We start from the raw sequence: 18367 nt of genomic DNA, 5'->3' as shown, positions 1-18367 counted from the left end.
AAAAGGTATTTTGATGCTTGATTTCTTTAATATCTTGTGCAGAATCATTATGTGTTTGTTCCTGATTGAATCTGTTGGTTTATGTAAGCTCGTGCTGCTCGTTGCGTTGAGTGCGTCTCACCGGCTCACGCTCCGCTTTGCAAAGCCACAAACGCTAATTACGCAAGTGGGACAATAAATAACGTAAAATAAAGCAAGTTACGATGATTAATAAAAGCAACTCGAGTTTAGCGGATGAAATATAAAGATATGAATATATTGTAGTAGAATAGTAGACGGCACCGTGCCGTACGTTAGCAGCGAATCAAACAATTGAAAACAAAGACCCCAAATTTCACCCACGAAAAACACTCTTAATGGAAAAAGTCTATTACAGAACATTAATTTGGCAGCATATATACATTATTAGTAAATTAATAGTCGTATAAATATTTATACATCGCCTTCTATTCTATTATTTATCTATTTAATACCTGGTCCTCGATTACTCTAACGTTAATATATTTTCTATTCTATCATTTATTTTTGATATATTAAACAATACTTCGCTTTCTAATCGATTTTCCTCATGCCATTTCAGCTAATGTCGTCCATTTTCTCGGAATAAAATTACTTCTATCTTTTAACATTAATAACCCGTTGAGTCTTTTGTAGATCTGCACGATTTAGATTTTTCTTGTGTTTTTGGATAAAAGTTAAATGAACTAAGTAAATGTATTTAGTGAAGAAAGTAATTCAGAACATTAATTTGGCATCTAATATACATTATTAGTAAATTAATAGTCGTGTGTATATATCCTCGATTACTGCCTATTTCTAATATGTTATCTATTCTATCATTTGTTTCTGTTAATTTAAAACAATACTTCATTTTCTAATCTACACGGCTGATGTCCATAATGTCAATTTTGCATGCTCTTTTACATTCATAATATAATGTGAGCAAGCATACACTGGTTTTAATTTTTAGTGGTGTTATTAACAGATTTTGACAAATTTTTTCTTAATCTTTTATTGACTATTCGCTTTTTTTTTTAAATAGATGCAAGGAAACAGAGGTCCCCGTTCAGAGCAGCAGAATCACGGCCCACAGCGACAGCAGCCCAACCCCCAACAGGAGCAGCAGAGGAAGCCCACCGGAGCTGACAGCAATGGACAACACACCGATGCTGGAGAGCAGAGCAGCCCTAGTAAGTAAAACTTGTGGATCTACACCACCATTAAACTTTTATATTGAATTGAGTGATGCTCACTGACTCTGTTTTCTGTCCTGCAGATGCTGGTTTTACTATAGACCTGCAGAACTTCAAGAAGCCTGGTGAGAAGACCTACACACAGAGAAGCCGGCTGTTTGTGGGGAACCTACCTGCCGGGACCACAGAGGAAGAAGTGGAGAAGCTTTTCTCCAAGTATGGCAAGGCTTCTGAGATTTTCATCAACAAGGATCGAGGCTTTGGCTTCATCAGGCTGGTGAGTTTGGTTAGACGTCACCTTGAAATAAAGTGTTATGGCAAAATTATGTTTGACAGTTTGTGGCAGACAGTGTTTTAGAATAACATGCCTAAAATACTTGTATTAGTTCCATTAGTGTTCTCACAATACTGGAGTTTTGTTACTAAAATTTTAAAGACATCCATTTTCCGCTAACATTTATGCTCTGTTAGCGGGAAATAGACATTTTTAAAATTGCGGTAACGTCGCAACACTTAAATCTAGTATGTCTAATAACACAAAATGCATAAATCAAAATTTATTAATATAAATTTTTCTGTATGTGGTTGCTAAACCAGTAAAAAATAATCTCGTTGGCTCCAACCAATGCTTCTTGCTCATTATTTCTGCCTGGCTACTAAAAAAAATAAAACCGACTGTAGATTCACTTTAGTTTTGCTTTGATGGCAAAAACCCAAATCATTTACATATTTCAGGGACAGGGAGATACGTCCCCTCTCACTTTTAGAGACAGACCCTTTAGAAACAGGTAATTAATAATTATATGTAAACTATTGGATCTCATACTGCTGGACCCTCCCCCCTCCCTTAAAATGTTTGCTACGCCCCTGCCGGTTGGTACTGTAATTTTAATGTTGCTTAAATGTTAGCGGGAAGTGGACTGTTTTAACGTTTCACTACCGAAACTCCAGTATTGACAATAAAGGAAATGGAATTTCAGTGCTTATTGGTACTGAAATTGCAGTAACGTTACAACGCTAAATTCTGCTATATCCAATAACACAAGATGCGCAGAAAAGATTTTTGGTTTTATTAATTTTAATTATGCTGTATGAGATTTGCTGGAAAAAAAATAGATCGGCACCAACCATTGCTGCTTGCTCATTCCTGCCCACTTCTAAAACAACCAGCCGACTGTCTAGTCACTTTAGTTTTATTGTGATGGCAAAAACACAAATCATTTGCGTATCATTTCATTTTTTTTTTTGTTTGTGTGAGACCGTTCTTTTACATCCAACAGTGATGTGGGCACCTACACGGTAGAGTTTGAGCTTTAGATCAGTGGTTTCCAAAGTGGAGGTTGCGGGAAAATAACAGGGGGTTGCTTGGTTATTTCAAAACTCCAAAAAAATGTATTAAGCTATTAGAATTACAATATTTCAACCATAATCCACAGAAGATAAAAATAGTAGTTTTTAATGGTAAAATTAACAACACTGCTATAGGGTCAGCTGCAGCAGTTTGATTTTATAACACCAGGTTGAACTTTCTGAGTCCTTTATAGCGATCACATACATTAAAAAAGAATACAGGCCACAACTAAACTTGATCTCTGATAGGCGGTCTCCAAAATTAAACCAAGGATAGACTTGTGCTGAAAACATTGTGCCCACCATTCTCTTTAGTTGAGGTTAATATTAAATTAAACAAATTAATAAATGACTATAAAAATTCTATGGTTGTTAGACTGTTGCACTTTTTTGTGTTGTCAATATGTTTGTTTATAAAGGCCTGTTGTTGTGTGAGCAACATTTGTATGTTTATAACCAACTCTGAGGAATTTGGGGGTCGCGAGTCACTGGCATTGTTATTTTGGGGGTCGTGGGGTAAAACATTTGGGAACCTTTGCTCAGTGTCTGTTAATGTCAACAATTCATTATTTGCCTGTTGTCAGCAACTATTGATTTGTTTGTGATATATAGAGTACTTTATAAGAATATCACCTGACAATTAAAAATGATTTTAATTATCATTCTACCATACTTTTTAATGATATTCTCAGACTACAAAAGACCAATGCAACATTAAATCTGATTTTCTGTTCTCTCGTTATTAGGAAACGAAGACGCTTGCGGACATCGCAAAGGCTGAACTGGATGACGCCATGTTCCGTGGACGGCAGATTCGTGTGCGATTTGCCACCCATGGTGCTGCGCTGACGATTAAAAACCTGCCTCAGTTTGTGTCCAATGAACTCCTGGAGGAGGCCTTCTCCATGTTTGGTCCAATTGAACGTGCTATCGTCATCGTTGATGACCGTGGCAGGCCAACTGGGAAAGGCATTGTGGAGTTCGCCAACAAACCATCTGCCAGGAAAGCTCTGGACCGGTGTGGAGATGGAGCTTTCCTTCTTACCACGTAAGTATTTGTTTCTGCTTATTTGCAATATTCTGTTTATTTTGTTTTAATAATAGATGGCTAATCTACGTTTGATTCTCAGATTCCCCCGGCCTGTTACCATAGAGCCAATGGAGCAGCTGGATGAGGAAGAGGGGCTTCCTGAGAGACTCATTAACAAAAACCCAGTATATCACAAGTAAGTTGATGTACTCTTTTTGCTAGTGTGTCATCAGAATGCGTAGAAAAAGTATATGTATACATAAGAATAATAACCACTGAGCAGAATATTGAACTTTAAACACAGCACATGCGCAAACAGTTGATGGTGTGCTCTTGTGTTCTGATCGGCACATACACGATCTGCCCTTTTGGGATGCAAACTTTTCAAGTGAATGGGTTTCATTGCGCAGAGTTTCAGCACCCGGTGTAACTGTGTACAATATCAAATCAATTCAGAATATTGAATAAAAGAAAAAGGGTGATTTCCTTTTTATTTCTGAATTATTTGGGTTCATTTTTTATAACCCTTTTTGATTTTTCTAGTTTAACCAATCCAATAAGATTTGGGTGTTTCTGTCTACCCCTAATCCCTACTTTTTTTATTACATGTGAACAAAATAATGTGACAAAACATTGTAGAAGAGATTAGAAATCATGATGGACCAGTGTTTCAGTCTAGTCCAAAGCAAGATACAGTTCCTATTAAAATGCTATGGCAATGAAGTCTCAGACATTCTGATGGTAGATATAAAAAAAAATTAACAGTACATGCACTTTCAGGTGATTTGATACGAATGTTGGAAAACACAGAATCTTGAATGTGCATGAAGAGCTAGATCAGTACTCTTTGATTTTTTTTATTTTGTGGTTGTTGGGAAACCATTTCAATCATCTGCTGTATGAGACTTGCAGGACAAGTGATGTTAAAAAAAAGGATTTAGTTTTTGAAGCTGATACCTATAATTAAAAAAAAAAAAAGCTTGATCAACCCATGAAACGTTGCTTCAGATATCCTTGGGACATCTGTAGTTATGTATTGCAATATACTATAAAATATAAATATTATTTAAAACCACTACAACTTAAAAGTTTTGTATGCTACGTGTTATGTTTGTTAGTGTATTTGTTAGTGCAGCCTTTATCAAATAAATATTTAATGAAATTGAGAAATTTGCTTGTGTTTACCTACAAAAACATTTATTACATTATAATCAAATGACAAATAAGAGTCCTTTTTGTCAGTTTGTTCTCATTATACATTATTCCGCATAATAGACGGTTATAGTAACCTGTCTTGATCTGTCCATTAGAGAGCGTGAGCAGCCTCCCCGCTTTGCCCAGCCAGGCTCATTTGAGTATGAGTATGCAATGCGCTGGAAGGCCCTAATGGAAATGGAAAAGCAGCAGTACGAACAGGTCGACCGAAACATAAAAGAGGCTAAAGAGAAGCTGGAGACTGAACTGGAAGCCGCACGGCATGAGCACCAAGTCATGCTAATGCGACAAGGTGAGTTCTCACACGTTAAAATCTGTATATGTTCATTTTCATAATGCACATTGGTGATCTTAAAGTGAACAAGATCATCCACTGAGAGCAAAAAACATAGTCTTGATCATCTTAAATCAAAATCTAACCATTTGCTTCTGGAAGTCCTGGAAGGTGTGGTGTGTGTGAGATATGCTTGGCCACGCTCCTCCGACTCTTAATTAACTTCAAGTGAAAGATAAGAGGAGGAGTACAAAAATAAACCCGCCCCCTGCTTCAGTTGGGAATGTCAACATACTGAAATGTAGCAGCTTTTCACTAGTTCACCTGGATTTTAATGTTCATTGAAAAGAATTTGTCAGCTGAACTCTTGGCAGTAATTATTTACTTTTTTTACCCCCTGAATCTATAACTAATATTTTTGTAATGACAGATTTGTATGGTCATGGTTTACTGATGTAGGATTAAAGATCACATGACATGCAGGTAATCAAATGAATCTCTTCCTTCCATTTTAAATTAATAGCTTTTATTTGAATACTTTTTTGTAATATTTTGTAATGTTTCCAATTTTCCTCACAGATCCACAGACTTTCCTCGGTTTATATACCGTTCTTTAAATCTTGCAAAACCGATGCTCTTAAACACCACACAGCTCTTAAAATGACCTAATTGCTCCATCTAAACTATATAACTGTCTGTTCAATGTAAATCCAGTCAAAAAGCAAGTACGCAGCATTTAATCAAGTATTTTCTCTTTGTCTCTCCTTCAGATCTCCTGCGCAGACAGGAAGAGTTGAGGAGAATGGAGGAGGCTCACAGCCAGGAGGTCCAGAAGCGCAAACAGATGGAGCTGCGTCAAGAGGAGGAGCGGCGGAGGAGGGAGGAGGAGCAGCTCCGGGTCCATTCTGAGGACCTGATGAGGAGACAGCAGGGCCAGGGGGGCAACTTCTCTGAGAAGGTGAGTCTGGATTTGTTGACCTTTCTATTTTTGCATAGTTGTTACATGCAGTGCTGTGCAGGTGACATGTATGTGATTTACATTTAGTCATTTAGCAGACGCTTTTATCCAAAGCGACTTACAAATGAGGACAAGGAAGCAATTTACACAACTATAAGAGCAGCAGTGAACAAGTGCTATAGTCAAGTTTCAGGTGTGTAAAGTCTAAAAAGCAAAGCATTAGTAAAAAAAAAAAGTTTTTTTTTTTTTTTTTGGAGAGAGAGAGAGGGCACAGTTAGTGGTATAGCCAGAGAGGCAGTTGCAGATTAGGAAGGAAAGTGGAGACTAAAGCACTAGGGCTGCACAATATATCGTTTCAGCATTGATATTGCAATGTGTACATATGCAATAGTCCAATCGCTGGATGCTCAATGTTGATTAAGGATCATAGTTGACCAGAAGCCACAGTTCAGAACACATGATATTTGTAAAGTCACTGCAAAATTTAACCATAAGGGAGTGAAAGTTTGTTTACATGTGTTTTTAAGACCTGTGACCTGTGCGAGTATTTTAAGAGTACTATTTTTATAAATTAATGGTTATTTAATATTTTTTTTCTTTGCTCTGTTGTAATTATCTATGTGGATAATTTATTCATTTTACTGGGCGTGATTCACTCCCCTATAGAATCAACCCAAATCAATCTAAATTAATCAGTTATTTCCAAATGCAGTTCTTAAAGCCATTTGGTAAAATTGTATTCCTATTGCAATATATATTGCAAATAAATAAAAATATAGCAATGTCTGATTTAGTTATTTCTCCTCTAATATTGTGCCAGCCCTATGAAGCATTGCCTTATGCGTGTTAAAAAAACTTGTCACTGTGCGTTTTCTGCTCTGAACCACTAAGTGGTGCTATAATGTTACCTTTGCAAGTGATGAGGTGAATGCAGGAGTCAACTGTTATTAGAAATGACAAAAAATACGGTTTAATATGGTTTTTAAACTCTTATTTGCATCATGTTTAGTAATTGTAAGATTATTTGTTTGATGGTTGGAACAAAATATTTAGAACAGATCTGCAAACGGCACAAAAGCATTCTGTGCTTTTATTTCTGTGCTGTTATAATGCCATCCTAATACCACACATTTTCAATTAATGTAGAAACGGAAATTATTTGTTTGTATTTCTGAGAATTTTGTAATGAACTGTTTGTTTGTTTTTTCAGAGGGATCCTGATATGAGGATGCATATGGGAGGTAAGAAAGGGACTCAACTTGCCGTTAGTGGCATTCTGTTCTTTCACCTTGTTTCAGAGAATATCTCATTTTCTCTCCATGATTGGTCTTTTATTCATGTTTGTAATATTACACAGTTCAAGGCTTTAATGGTACACGAAAAAAATCACTATTTGTTACATTTACTCTTTTGAAGTCACTGTTTGGAATGTTTGCCGTTTTCTACATAAAAATTGCTTTTCCTTTTTTTTTAGACATCTGTTAAACAATGTTTTAACATTCAATTCCAATTATGGTTTTAAAAAATTTATTTCCCAGTAATTGTTTAAAGGCAGCCCCATTACTTAAACATTAATGCAGAGCCCAATTTAGAGATCTAATGAATAATTAGAGATATAATAACCCTGAAATTAGGGCTGCAGGATATTGTGAAAAACTAACATTATGATATATATATATATATATATATATATATATATATATATATATATATATATATATATATATATATATTTATTTATTTATTTATTTATATATATTTTTTTTTATTTTATTTGAATTTTTTTGCGATATTCATACAATTACACCAGATGTGCTATTTGCAGTGCATTTCTTGCATGTGTTGTGGGTATTTTCATGCATAGCAATCTATGAATACAATTAAAATAATGTTTTATCGTTTCCAGAGTCTAACAGTATTTAAGTACAGTTACTGAATGATAAAAATTCTATAAAATTAATTGTAGTTATGGTCACAAATGGTACAATTTGTTATACCTTTATTTTTTAAATCATTATACAATCACAGGCATCAAAATGCATGCTAATGATAAATTTTGATTGTGCAGCCCAAACTCAAATGTACGCTAACATGTATATTGCTCAACAATTTTCATGTTGATCCGAATAATTAACTTCTAGTAATTTAAGTATACATTGTAGTATTTGTATAACTTGTTTTCATGACACGATTTGTTCTCTTTCTCTGGTGGGGTGACAGGTCAGGGAATGGGCATGAACAGGAACCCGATGGGTGGAAATGCCTCAAACACAGGCTCTACCAACTTGGCTTCTAATGAGGTACTGATTTCTCCACGTACACTTTGAAGACTGTATGTGTAGTGTATGCATGTGTGTAAGCATATTTCTCTGTCTCTCTTTCAGCAGGGAGCTTCTGGTAATCCAGGTGGTCTTCCTCTTCCCTTCCCTCGTCCTGGACCTAATGATTTTGGCGCCAACAAACGCCGCAGATTCTGAGACCACCAGCCAAACATCCTTAGTTTTCTTTCTTTTTTTTTTTACATACTGTAAAATATATTTTAAGTGCAAATTGTGGTTTTGTAGAGCCTGAAATGAATTTGTGCATTCAAATCTTTTAATCAGGTTTATGTTTTAAGTTCCTCTGATCTCATATCCCCTTTAAGATCTTATGAGATGTTTCCAGAAACTAATTGAGCCCATTTCTGGGGGAAAACCTTCACGGTTATGATTCCTTACCATAGAGAGTCTTCATCTGTGAACAGGGATTTACTTGTGCATGGAAACAGCTCCAGGGTGGATATTTCAGCATTGTATAGCCCTATTTTTGTCATTTTTATTAATTTCCTCTCTTTTGTATTTCACCCAGCAGTGACTTTTTCTAAACTAGAAATTAGCTATTGTCCGTCTCTTGTCCTCTGCAATGCTTGCCTTTCTAGACAACTTTAAATAAATTCATAACTACATGTTACACACAGTTAAGTGTTGCTGGTGGCGTTCTTGGGTTGAAATTCATTATTTGCCTTTTTTTGAGAGCTGTTGCAGTAGAGAAATTGCAGTGCTGGTTCTCTCGTCCCAAAGTCAATGGGTTTTTTTAAATGGGATTTCAGTTAAATTACTTAAATGCGTTTTGTGCCTATAACAAACATACTTTAACGTTTTATTCTATGACAAAATATGTCAGTTACATCACACGTGTTTTTATTTTTTTTAATCGGCTACGCTTTAAAAAGATGGTTGCTAAATGGGACTATAGGCAGTGTCAGAGTCTGGAGCTGACAGTCATTGAGCTGAACTTGTCTGGAAAGCAGACCGCTTTAAATTTACAGCTTGCGTTGGGCATTTGGATTTATCTGTTATTAGTGTTTTCATAAATGATATTTTATAGTTTGTAGTATTTTTCTAATTGGTGGTTCATATTGTGTTTGGATAATAACATGTAGAGATCGTCATGAGAGATTTATTAGTTTCATTAGACTTAGTGTATCGTTTATTTTAATGAAGCTGTTTTATGAAGATATTGCTTACTATAGGGCACCCTGTTTCTTACCTGCTTTCAGTAATACATTGCAAATGTGTGAATAAATTTGTAAAAATATTTACTAACATTTTAACGCGATTCTTTTACATTAACATCTAATGATTTTTTCGTCATTATTTTCTTCATCTGAACTTAGTTTTAACTATAACTGCAATATTTACACTCCCCTTAAAATGTCTAACCTTATTGTTAAGTGACTTTATTTTTTTAACACTGTTTAGTCATCTAATGGGATCTCCATTTTGTGTATTAGTGCAAATAAAATCAGAGCAGGTTTAAATAATTAAAATGATCATTGTGATTCCACAAGCATGTTTTTCTTCATGACTTTAATGTTTGATATTGGGGTGCTTTTTTTGTTTTTTTCACGCCATAACTCAGTATTTGAAATATTACAAGAGTTAAGATTTTCTTGTGGGTTTACAAAGCCAGCCACTGAGAATCTTGCTAATAGTTTCATCTCCAAATCCTTACAGGTTACAGAGAACCACTCATCTGGCCAAGGAAGTGCTGTTGCACTTTATGCACAAAAAAACAAATGCTATGCACTTGAAAGTGAGTTGTTACAGGTTTCCAGCTTTCTTTGAAATATATTGTTCAACAGAAGAAAAACACTTGGAACAAGACTAGAGATTTTTTATTTTGTGAGGGTGAACTATTCCTTTAGAGCACAGGTGTCAAACTTCTGGAGGGCCACAGCTCTGCGCAGTTTAGTTCCAACCCTAATTAAACACCTGATCAACCTAATTGAGTTTGATAGCTACAGATAGGAGCTTTGAAGCAGGGTTGGAATTAAACTCTGCAGGGCTGCAGCTCTCCAGGAACTGAGTTTGACATGGCTGCTTCAAAGGCAGAGTCAAGCAGCATTTATTCTGTTGATGTTTTTTGGTACTCATGATCTCGGTGGAATAATGGCATCAAATTGTTAGACTAAAAACACAGAGCAACCACCAATTTTAATCAGGTTTTTTTTCGGCAGCAATGTTATTTAAAACCTTAGGCTTTTTCTTTTGTCAAATGATTTAAATAGTCGTGGGTATAAAGTTGAATATAAAGTGATATAAAGCTGAATTTTCCAACTTTGAGATGTTTCTAATACTGGAACAGCTGATTGTGTTCCTTCATTTACATTAGAGAACATGTTTTTTCTTAAATTATTCAGAAAAATGTTCTGTACTAGAACTTAAATAGTTTTTTAAACTGAATGAATAAGATTAAAATTACTGTTCACAAGTGCTCTGTCTGTGCAAGACATGAACTTCTGCGGTGCAAAATTGTGCATCGTGTACACTGGACAAACCTTCAGCATATAGGATGCTTGTAATTGCTGTAATTCCACCCCAGCCACTTAAGCACATATGTTTTGGTCTTGTATAAAGCTTAACTGCTTTTGGGACACTATTTTTTAAAACTATCTGTTTTGGGGGGTATCCATATTCCCTCTTGCCCACTGATTGCCATATTTTGATTTTTCCCATGTCATATAATCTTACAAAGATACAATCTGATTGCATAGCTTTATATTGGGCTCCTGGTCAAACGACTAATATTGCTTAGGCCAGAGATGCCCAAAGTAGGGCCTGTGGGCCAAAGTTGGTCCATTGTAACCGTTGATTTAGCCCATCATTCCATCTGAGAAGAGAGTAAGAGGGTTGGGCTCAATTTAATTTTTTTATTTATTTTTTGGCTACAAAAAAAGCATTTCAATCAATTAAATGCTGTAAATGAATCAGATTTTTTTTAAATGTCAATAGTCACTGGATGATTAGAGGAAGACATCGGTAAGCAAACCAAAGCAAAAACTAGTGTAACTTACAGAAATAAATTACATTGCTTTTGTTTTGACTAATAAGTTCATTATAAAAATGTAAAAATATATGCTGTATTATTTAATATAAAGTAATGTTTTATTAGTTATTTCTAAATATTAAATAAATGAGGAAATTACCCATGGCAACTATGTTTACCTTCGGCCCACTAGCCTCAATCAAGTTTGGTTTTTTGCTCTTCAGAAGAAAAAGTTTGAGCACCCCTGGCTTAGGTGGAAAGATCAGAAACCTCCAACCCCAACACAGTAGATCCGCGATGTCCTTCTTCCTAAAGTTGAAAAAATGTCCACAGGTTCATCTAACCAGTTTAAGAAAACTTATAGGAACTATTATGGGAAATATATCCAAGAACATGTTTTATTGTGAAATCTAGACCAAGTCCTTGTTCAAACAAATTGATTCTTTTTCTTTCTTAAGTTCAAAGTGGAGTGTATTGTGTGATACAGATTGTAAAATTGTAGGTTTTGTTAAGCTACATTATTATTTTTATTATATTATAATTATTATATTATTACTATTTTTTTTTTTGTTGGTATGTTTTTTTTACTTTGTTATTTCATTGTATGTGTGCTTAATGCTTTTTAAAATATAATTGTATTTTAACTGTAATTTGCCATGAAATTATAAAAAAAAATAATAATAATGAAATGACCGGTCTACCCAAACTAACTTAATGAATTTAAGGTCAATTCAGCCTGTGTGACAATAAAGCTAGATGTGGGGGATTCGAGTTGTTAAAGGGTGAAATTTAATAATAGATATCTGTTTCCCAGATATTTAGCGTATATTTCAATGCTTGCTGTTTTTTTCATTATTAAACATATTGGCTAAATACTTGACTGTTTTAAAGATAACCTATCTTCTTTAAGCTTCATGCCTATTATTTGCAGCTAAATTGACCGCAAATAAACATATTATTCTTATCTACTTAAGCATTTTAAACTCTTAATCATAAACTCTTTTGAGGAAAACATACACAAAAAGTGTGTGGTTGTCTCTGTTGATTCATATGTTCATTCGAAATCAATATTGCTGACTCAATGACAGAAGGACATTATGAGATTTGTGTGTAGATGTTGTTGACATTGAGATCAGGAAGCTCGATTCGAGTGTTTAGCATAAGAAGGTAGGCGTCATCTTAATTCTCCTGTCGACCCTGCAGCGACGGCTGGACGACTTAAAAAAAACTGAATTAAGTTTTTCAATTCGACGACTTTTTAAAACGAAATGGCAGGTAAGAAGAACCAATCTTCTGTGTGAGTTAGAACAGGGAGAAAGTTATTTGTAACTTCATTCAGATTGTAACGTTTTTGAAAATCCGCAGAACAATGTGGTGACAAGTGAAAGTAAAAGAAGCTTTTACTCTGTAGCCTATTAAAGTAGTAGTTTACTCTTCATTAGCCTTTCAGAAATGTTTGGAATCTTTATAGCAGCGTGTGAATCAAATTATCATGATTAATTAATTTGTACGTCAACGAAACATAATTATGATTAATTAGTTAGTCTCGTTAGGCTAATAATCGTAGTTCGACATTAATAGGCTAATAATGCATTATTGAAATCCAAATTCTTTGCAAATTAGCTGATGCACTGTGAGTTAAAGTTAACATGAACAAGAACGAACAACTTTATTTCCATTATCATACTTACGTTAACAAAGTATACTAAAATAAATAAATATTGCAATAAATGTATTTTTCGTTGTTTGTCAATGTTAGTAACTAAATACACCCTTTATTGTACCCAACTGTCTTGCTAACGAACTTTCTATTAGATCAACTGTTGGAAAACCTTCGCATTCCGCTGATCAAAGGTTTGTCAGAGCGCGTCATCAATGGTTTGCTGGATGATCTTCAGCAAAACAGGGTGTTTGGCGAAGAGGAGATTGAAGACATCCAGCAGAAGATGAAAACACGGACTGATCAAGCTCGCCATGTGATTGACGATGTGAAGCGAAAAGGAGTCAAAGCAAGCGAGATTATGCTGACATGCTTGAAGACCAGAGACGCCCATCTTTACGACACCCTGGACATTGACAGACTGTTGGCACCAGTTCCTGAGACAGAGGCGACCCCTAGTCAATTACCTGAAACTACAGGCTGTTATACGGGTAGGCTATAAATTCCACGGAAAATTCAAAGACTGTATTTATATATATGTAATGTAATCTTTAAAGTGATACTTTATTTATTGTTGATTTTGTGGCATTTATGTAACACATTGATCAAATGAAAATGAGTGCCCATAAGAAAATTAACCAGGTTCTGCAACAAAGCAAGCTTTCAGTAAAATACAAATGGTAGCCTAATCCCTAATCCATGTTCCACAAAAAAATTAACATGCTTTTACTTTAACCCTTTAACTACCTGCTCTACCAAATGGTTGACCATATTTTGACTGTTCTCAATAATGGTTTATACACAGTGTAAAACATTGTTGGTTTACAAAAAAATCAAACAAACAATCCTGTTGCACTACTAAACTTAATTTTGGTTTTATTGTAAAAATAAAAACATTAAAACGTGTTAAATTAGAATCTGAATTATTTTATGACATACTTCAAAAAATAACATGACTTAGTGTTAAAAATGATTTATTTTGATTATGTTTTTTAATAAATTGGTCTTACACTTCCAAACAAGCATTTTTTGTTTTTAAAAGATGTCTAATAGATGTCTAATAGACTTCTAAACTATAGTTGTCTTGGCTAAAACAAGGCTTAATTTGGGCTGTCAGTGAAAATCTAATCAACGTTGAATAGGCCAAAACAAGACCAAGTCATCAAAAAAACAGAAATGAATGACTTCACATATAAAGTCTGTCTAATCTGTCTACTTGATGACCAGTCTAGTTTTGAGCTATTCTTAGATGTCTATTAGATTGTCACTGGCAGCGCAAGTTTAGCCTTGTTTTAGCCAAGCTGTCTACGTTTAGATGTCTATTAGACGTCTATTGAACACACAATTGTTTGCTATAGGGTCATATTTTCTGATTTTTCATAGCATATGTATTAACTTTTACCATAAACCGACATATCAATCATTTGGTAGAGGTTGATATTTTAGAAATTATGGGATGTGTTAAAAATGCATCAGGTGTGCTAACTAGCAACATTAGGAGTTAAGAAATGTAATCCAAATTTAGTTTCTTGGTGGGGCAAGATTTCCTTGCTGAGATAATAAAAAATTCTATCATTACAAAAGTTCTATTTCCTCTACAAATACCATTAAACCATTATAAAGCACCAAACTTTAACCATTAAAACTTGTTCATTTGTATTAGTGTACTTTGGTACATTTTATATTTAATTTCTAAATGCTAGGCTCACCAATAAAAGCAAACATTGTAACCATTAAAGCCATTAAAAAATCTTTAAGGGTTCTATTATTTGCAGCAGGGTTACACTGTTAATAATTTCTGTAAATTACACAGTATTTAACTGTAATATTAACTATTAGGGAACAATGGGGACGAAAGTAACAAAGGGATTTTCTCGAAGCCCTGACAACATTTGCTTTCTAGGCTATAACAGCACATTCAGCAGGCAACTCTTGATGAAGCTGCCAAATATCAGCTAATATCGGGACTATGTCCACGTGGTTAGGTCCGAAATTTCGTTTTTAAGTGCAGAAAGTAAATTATTGTAGGTTATTTTTTGATATTACAATTGTGTCTCTTTTCAAGCATCACATTAATGATCAATCTACAGGTTATTTATTGCAACAACACATCCTTAAGTTTGCAATCTCTGAGTTTTTCAGTTTAAAATTAAATTAGGCAAGACTTCCTGTGGGGACGAAAGTAAGACTGTTATGATGGTTTATGGATGAGTGTAATTTATGCCCCACTACTAATAGACAAACCTTATTTTTCACTTCCACATTAGAGTTTTCAGTGTTTTGATTCATATGTTTGAATAAATTAATGCATATTGCCAATAATAATAAAAATATATTATCAAAAATTTGAGTAAAAAATTAACATGTTGCATTGTTGGATTGCTTTTGAAACATTTGATGGAGCTGAAATTTAAAATGAAAATGCAGCTTAATATTTTTAGAAAAAAAAAGGACAAAACATGTTTGCAGTTAACATTAACAAGGTCATAGTCAGATATCTTTAAAAATAAACAAGATTAAGCCAGTAAATCTAGGAAATATTGTTGTCTTACTTTTGACCCACCCGACCCGTGTGTTACTTTTGTCCCTACTGACGGGGTCAAAAGTAAGAACGTGCAATATATGTTTAAAGTGAAAATATTTTGAAATAGTTTTACATTTTTTTTCAAGATACCACCCAATATTGATAGACCACATGAGTTAGTAGCCACAGCAAAAATATATTTCTGTCTAGTGTCTACAAAATTATCTTTTAAAAATAGGTTTTTTGAAAAATGTTACTTTCATCCCCGCTCTCCCCAAGTATTAATCAGTATTTTACTGTAGAACAGTTATGCAGTATGTTACTGTATTTTAAAGTTGCATTGTGAAAATTACTGTATATTTTACAATAAAGTTCTATACAAGCTTTATACAGTTCTATAAACACATAAACAGCAAGAAAAATGGTGATGTAAATGTAAATACAGAATTTCTGCTGTAACTGATTTACAGTAAGTTACTGACGAACTGCTGCCAGTATTTTACTGTATATTCTACAGGAAATTGTTAACAGTGTAGAATGGACATAAGGGGATTTGAAACTGTTACTAGACTTCACACTACAAAAAATATAGGCTATAAAAGGTTTTTTCCATAGTGATACCACAGAAGAACCTTTCTTTGTTTCCATAAGAACCTTTCAGTGAACATTTTTTCTTGTAGTGAAGACCATTTTCATAATCTAAGAACATTTAGGAAACATTTGTAAAATGGAAAGTTTCCCTGTCAATACAGAACCTTTATTTGTTAGTGTTTAAAGATTGCTTTTTAACTAGCGTATCTTTTTATTGTTTTTTAACAGATAAGACCAACACAATGGTAATGAAGCTGCAATGGAACATTTTCACATACATTTCCAAAGAGAACTCATTTTTAAATGTTGTTTGTGCTCTGTTGACGTTTGTTCTCTTGTTCTAGCCTGAGTACGAGATGAACAGCAATCCACGTGGACTTTGTCTAATTTTTAATAACGAGAATTTTAGAAATCCTAAAATGAAACGATATGGATCCCAAAAGGATGCCGGTAGGCAGTAAATTATTATTCATTTTTGACAAAACAACACACTCAAAATCAAACCATACCTTTTTACTTTAAAGAGATCCAGATAGACATTCAACTTTCCCTGGTTTATTATTGTTTTTTGTTTGTTATTTTTTCTCTTTCACTTGTGCTTGTGGTCATGCACTGTTGCACTTTTATGCATTCGTCAGATTCTCTGAAGGACTTGTTTGAATCGCTGGGCTTTCTGGTTGAAATCAAGAAAGACCAGACTGTATCTGCCATGAAGATGACTTTGAAGCAATACAGTGAGAATCGCCAGCATGGAGACTGCTTCGTCTGTTGTGTTCTGAGTCATGGAGATGAGTCTGGTGTTCTGGGATATGATGAACAGATATGTCCTGTGGATGACATCACGTCCCCATTTAATGGAGCCAACTGCTCCTCTCTTGCCGGCAAACCCAAAGTGTTCTTCATCCAGGCATGTAGAGGAGAAAAGATTCAGAGCAAAGTGATGGTTGCAGATTGTCTTGGTGGTAGTCGTACGCAAAAACCTGGCAGAGTATCGGTCAGCATTCCTAAAGATTCAGACTTTCTGATTGCCAGGTCCACTGTGGAAGGCTATGTGTCGATCCGCGATGAAATCAGAGGATCCTGGTTTATACAGTCCCTTTGTGAGAATTTAAAAGAGGGAAGTAAACGGTGAGTTCTACTGATCTTATTTACATGCAGAATAAAATAAAAGCCTCTTGTCAGGATTTAAATGTTTAATTGTTCTGTCCTTCATTTTTAGAGGCCATGACATCTTGAGTATTCTCACAAAGGTCAATAATGACGTAAGCCTTAAAGAAGGCTATTTAGAAGTTAACAAAGACAGGGTAGATGCAAAAGTGACCCCTCAGCCCATTTTCACTTTGAGGAAGCTTCTCATTTTCAGACCTCTGAAGGTAAGAACGCAAACCTGTTTGTTTTAGTTTCTTTTTCCTCTGAAATGGATTATGTCTGTGAACTTTGTGATGCTGTAAATTTAATTGCTGCCATGCGGTGTCTGTTCAATTCTGTGGTGAAATATTTTTCAATTCAGTTGAACCAACTTATTTATGTTATTTTAGATTATTTATTCAAATAATCTCGCTTCATTCTTCATTGTAGAGGTCAGGCTGGTTCTCTTAAACAGATGAAAACAGGCTAAATGCATGATTTGTTCATCTCAAGGAAGAGAGGTCTTCCAATCACAGAGAATGTCTCCAATATTCACCTCTGCTTTTGCTCTATTTGTTATTTGAGTTTTTATGATTACGTGTTTCACTTTTAACCATGCAGACTACTTTGAACCTAACCTAACCTAAACATGGTCTAACTTTTTGTATTATCAAACTTTCTCACTTGACTAAATGCTCAAATATGCATGTTGCAAGAATATGGATAATACTAATATAACTGAACTGTATGTCTGTTATTACCATAATATTGTTTTGTATGATAGGAGAATCGGGACCATTAAGACAAAGGACATTTGTGTCCATACTTTTATAAATGTGAATGCTTTTTCAAATTGTAATAGTTTGTATCTGATTTTACGCACATGACTTTAATAATAAATGACATTATAGTTTCTTTCATTGCTCTTTTTTTCTCTCCGACTGTTGTGATGAGCTTAAATCTAAAATAAATTGCTTTACCCTTTACCTATCACTGTCTTGCTACCGGGACAATTAAATTTACATCCTACATGTTTTTGCAATTAAATCCTAATCCATTCATAACAAACTATGTATTGCTTGAAAGGTCCAAGACATCTGAATACATATTTTACCACAGTTTTATAGAAAGAGAACT

General features: G+C 34.5%; 2 protein-coding genes across 3 annotated transcripts; both read left to right on the top strand.

The window, feature by feature from the left end:
* The first annotated feature begins 1039 nt into the window (after positions 1 to 1039).
* Positions 1040 to 8975, top strand: nono (non-POU domain containing, octamer-binding). 2 transcript variants are annotated; one of them, XM_056457633.1, is made up of 9 exons: positions 1040 to 1190; positions 1277 to 1470; positions 3290 to 3591; positions 3674 to 3769; positions 4884 to 5080; positions 5833 to 6020; positions 7231 to 7261; positions 8241 to 8320; positions 8408 to 8975. In XM_056457633.1, the coding sequence occupies exons 1-9, from the start codon at positions 1043 to 1045 to the stop codon at positions 8495 to 8497; spliced, it is 1326 nt and encodes a 441-aa protein (XP_056313608.1). In that variant the 5' UTR covers positions 1040 to 1042; the 3' UTR covers positions 8498 to 8975. The 2 variants fall into 2 exon arrangements, with proteins under 2 accessions (XP_056313608.1, XP_056313607.1); XM_056457632.1 differs by having other exon boundaries at positions 8405 to 8975.
* A 3499-nt stretch (positions 8976 to 12474) lies between these two features.
* On the top strand, positions 12475 to 18145 carry casp22 (caspase 22, apoptosis-related cysteine peptidase). The gene is made up of 7 exons (XM_056457631.1): positions 12475 to 12602; positions 13143 to 13478; positions 16331 to 16347; positions 16447 to 16552; positions 16741 to 17230; positions 17322 to 17475; positions 17681 to 18145. The coding sequence occupies exons 1-7, from the start codon at positions 12596 to 12598 to the stop codon at positions 17699 to 17701; spliced, it is 1131 nt and encodes a 376-aa protein (XP_056313606.1). The 5' UTR covers positions 12475 to 12595; the 3' UTR covers positions 17702 to 18145.
* The last annotated feature ends 222 nt before the right edge of the window (positions 18146 to 18367 follow it).

Source organism: Danio aesculapii, chromosome 5 (genome assembly GCF_903798145.1).
Source record: "Danio aesculapii chromosome 5, fDanAes4.1, whole genome shotgun sequence".
Taxonomy (NCBI): domain Eukaryota; kingdom Metazoa; phylum Chordata; class Actinopteri; order Cypriniformes; family Danionidae; genus Danio; species Danio aesculapii.
The sequence above is the reverse complement of the archived record's forward strand: the minus strand, read 5'-3'. Positions and strand labels throughout refer to the sequence as shown.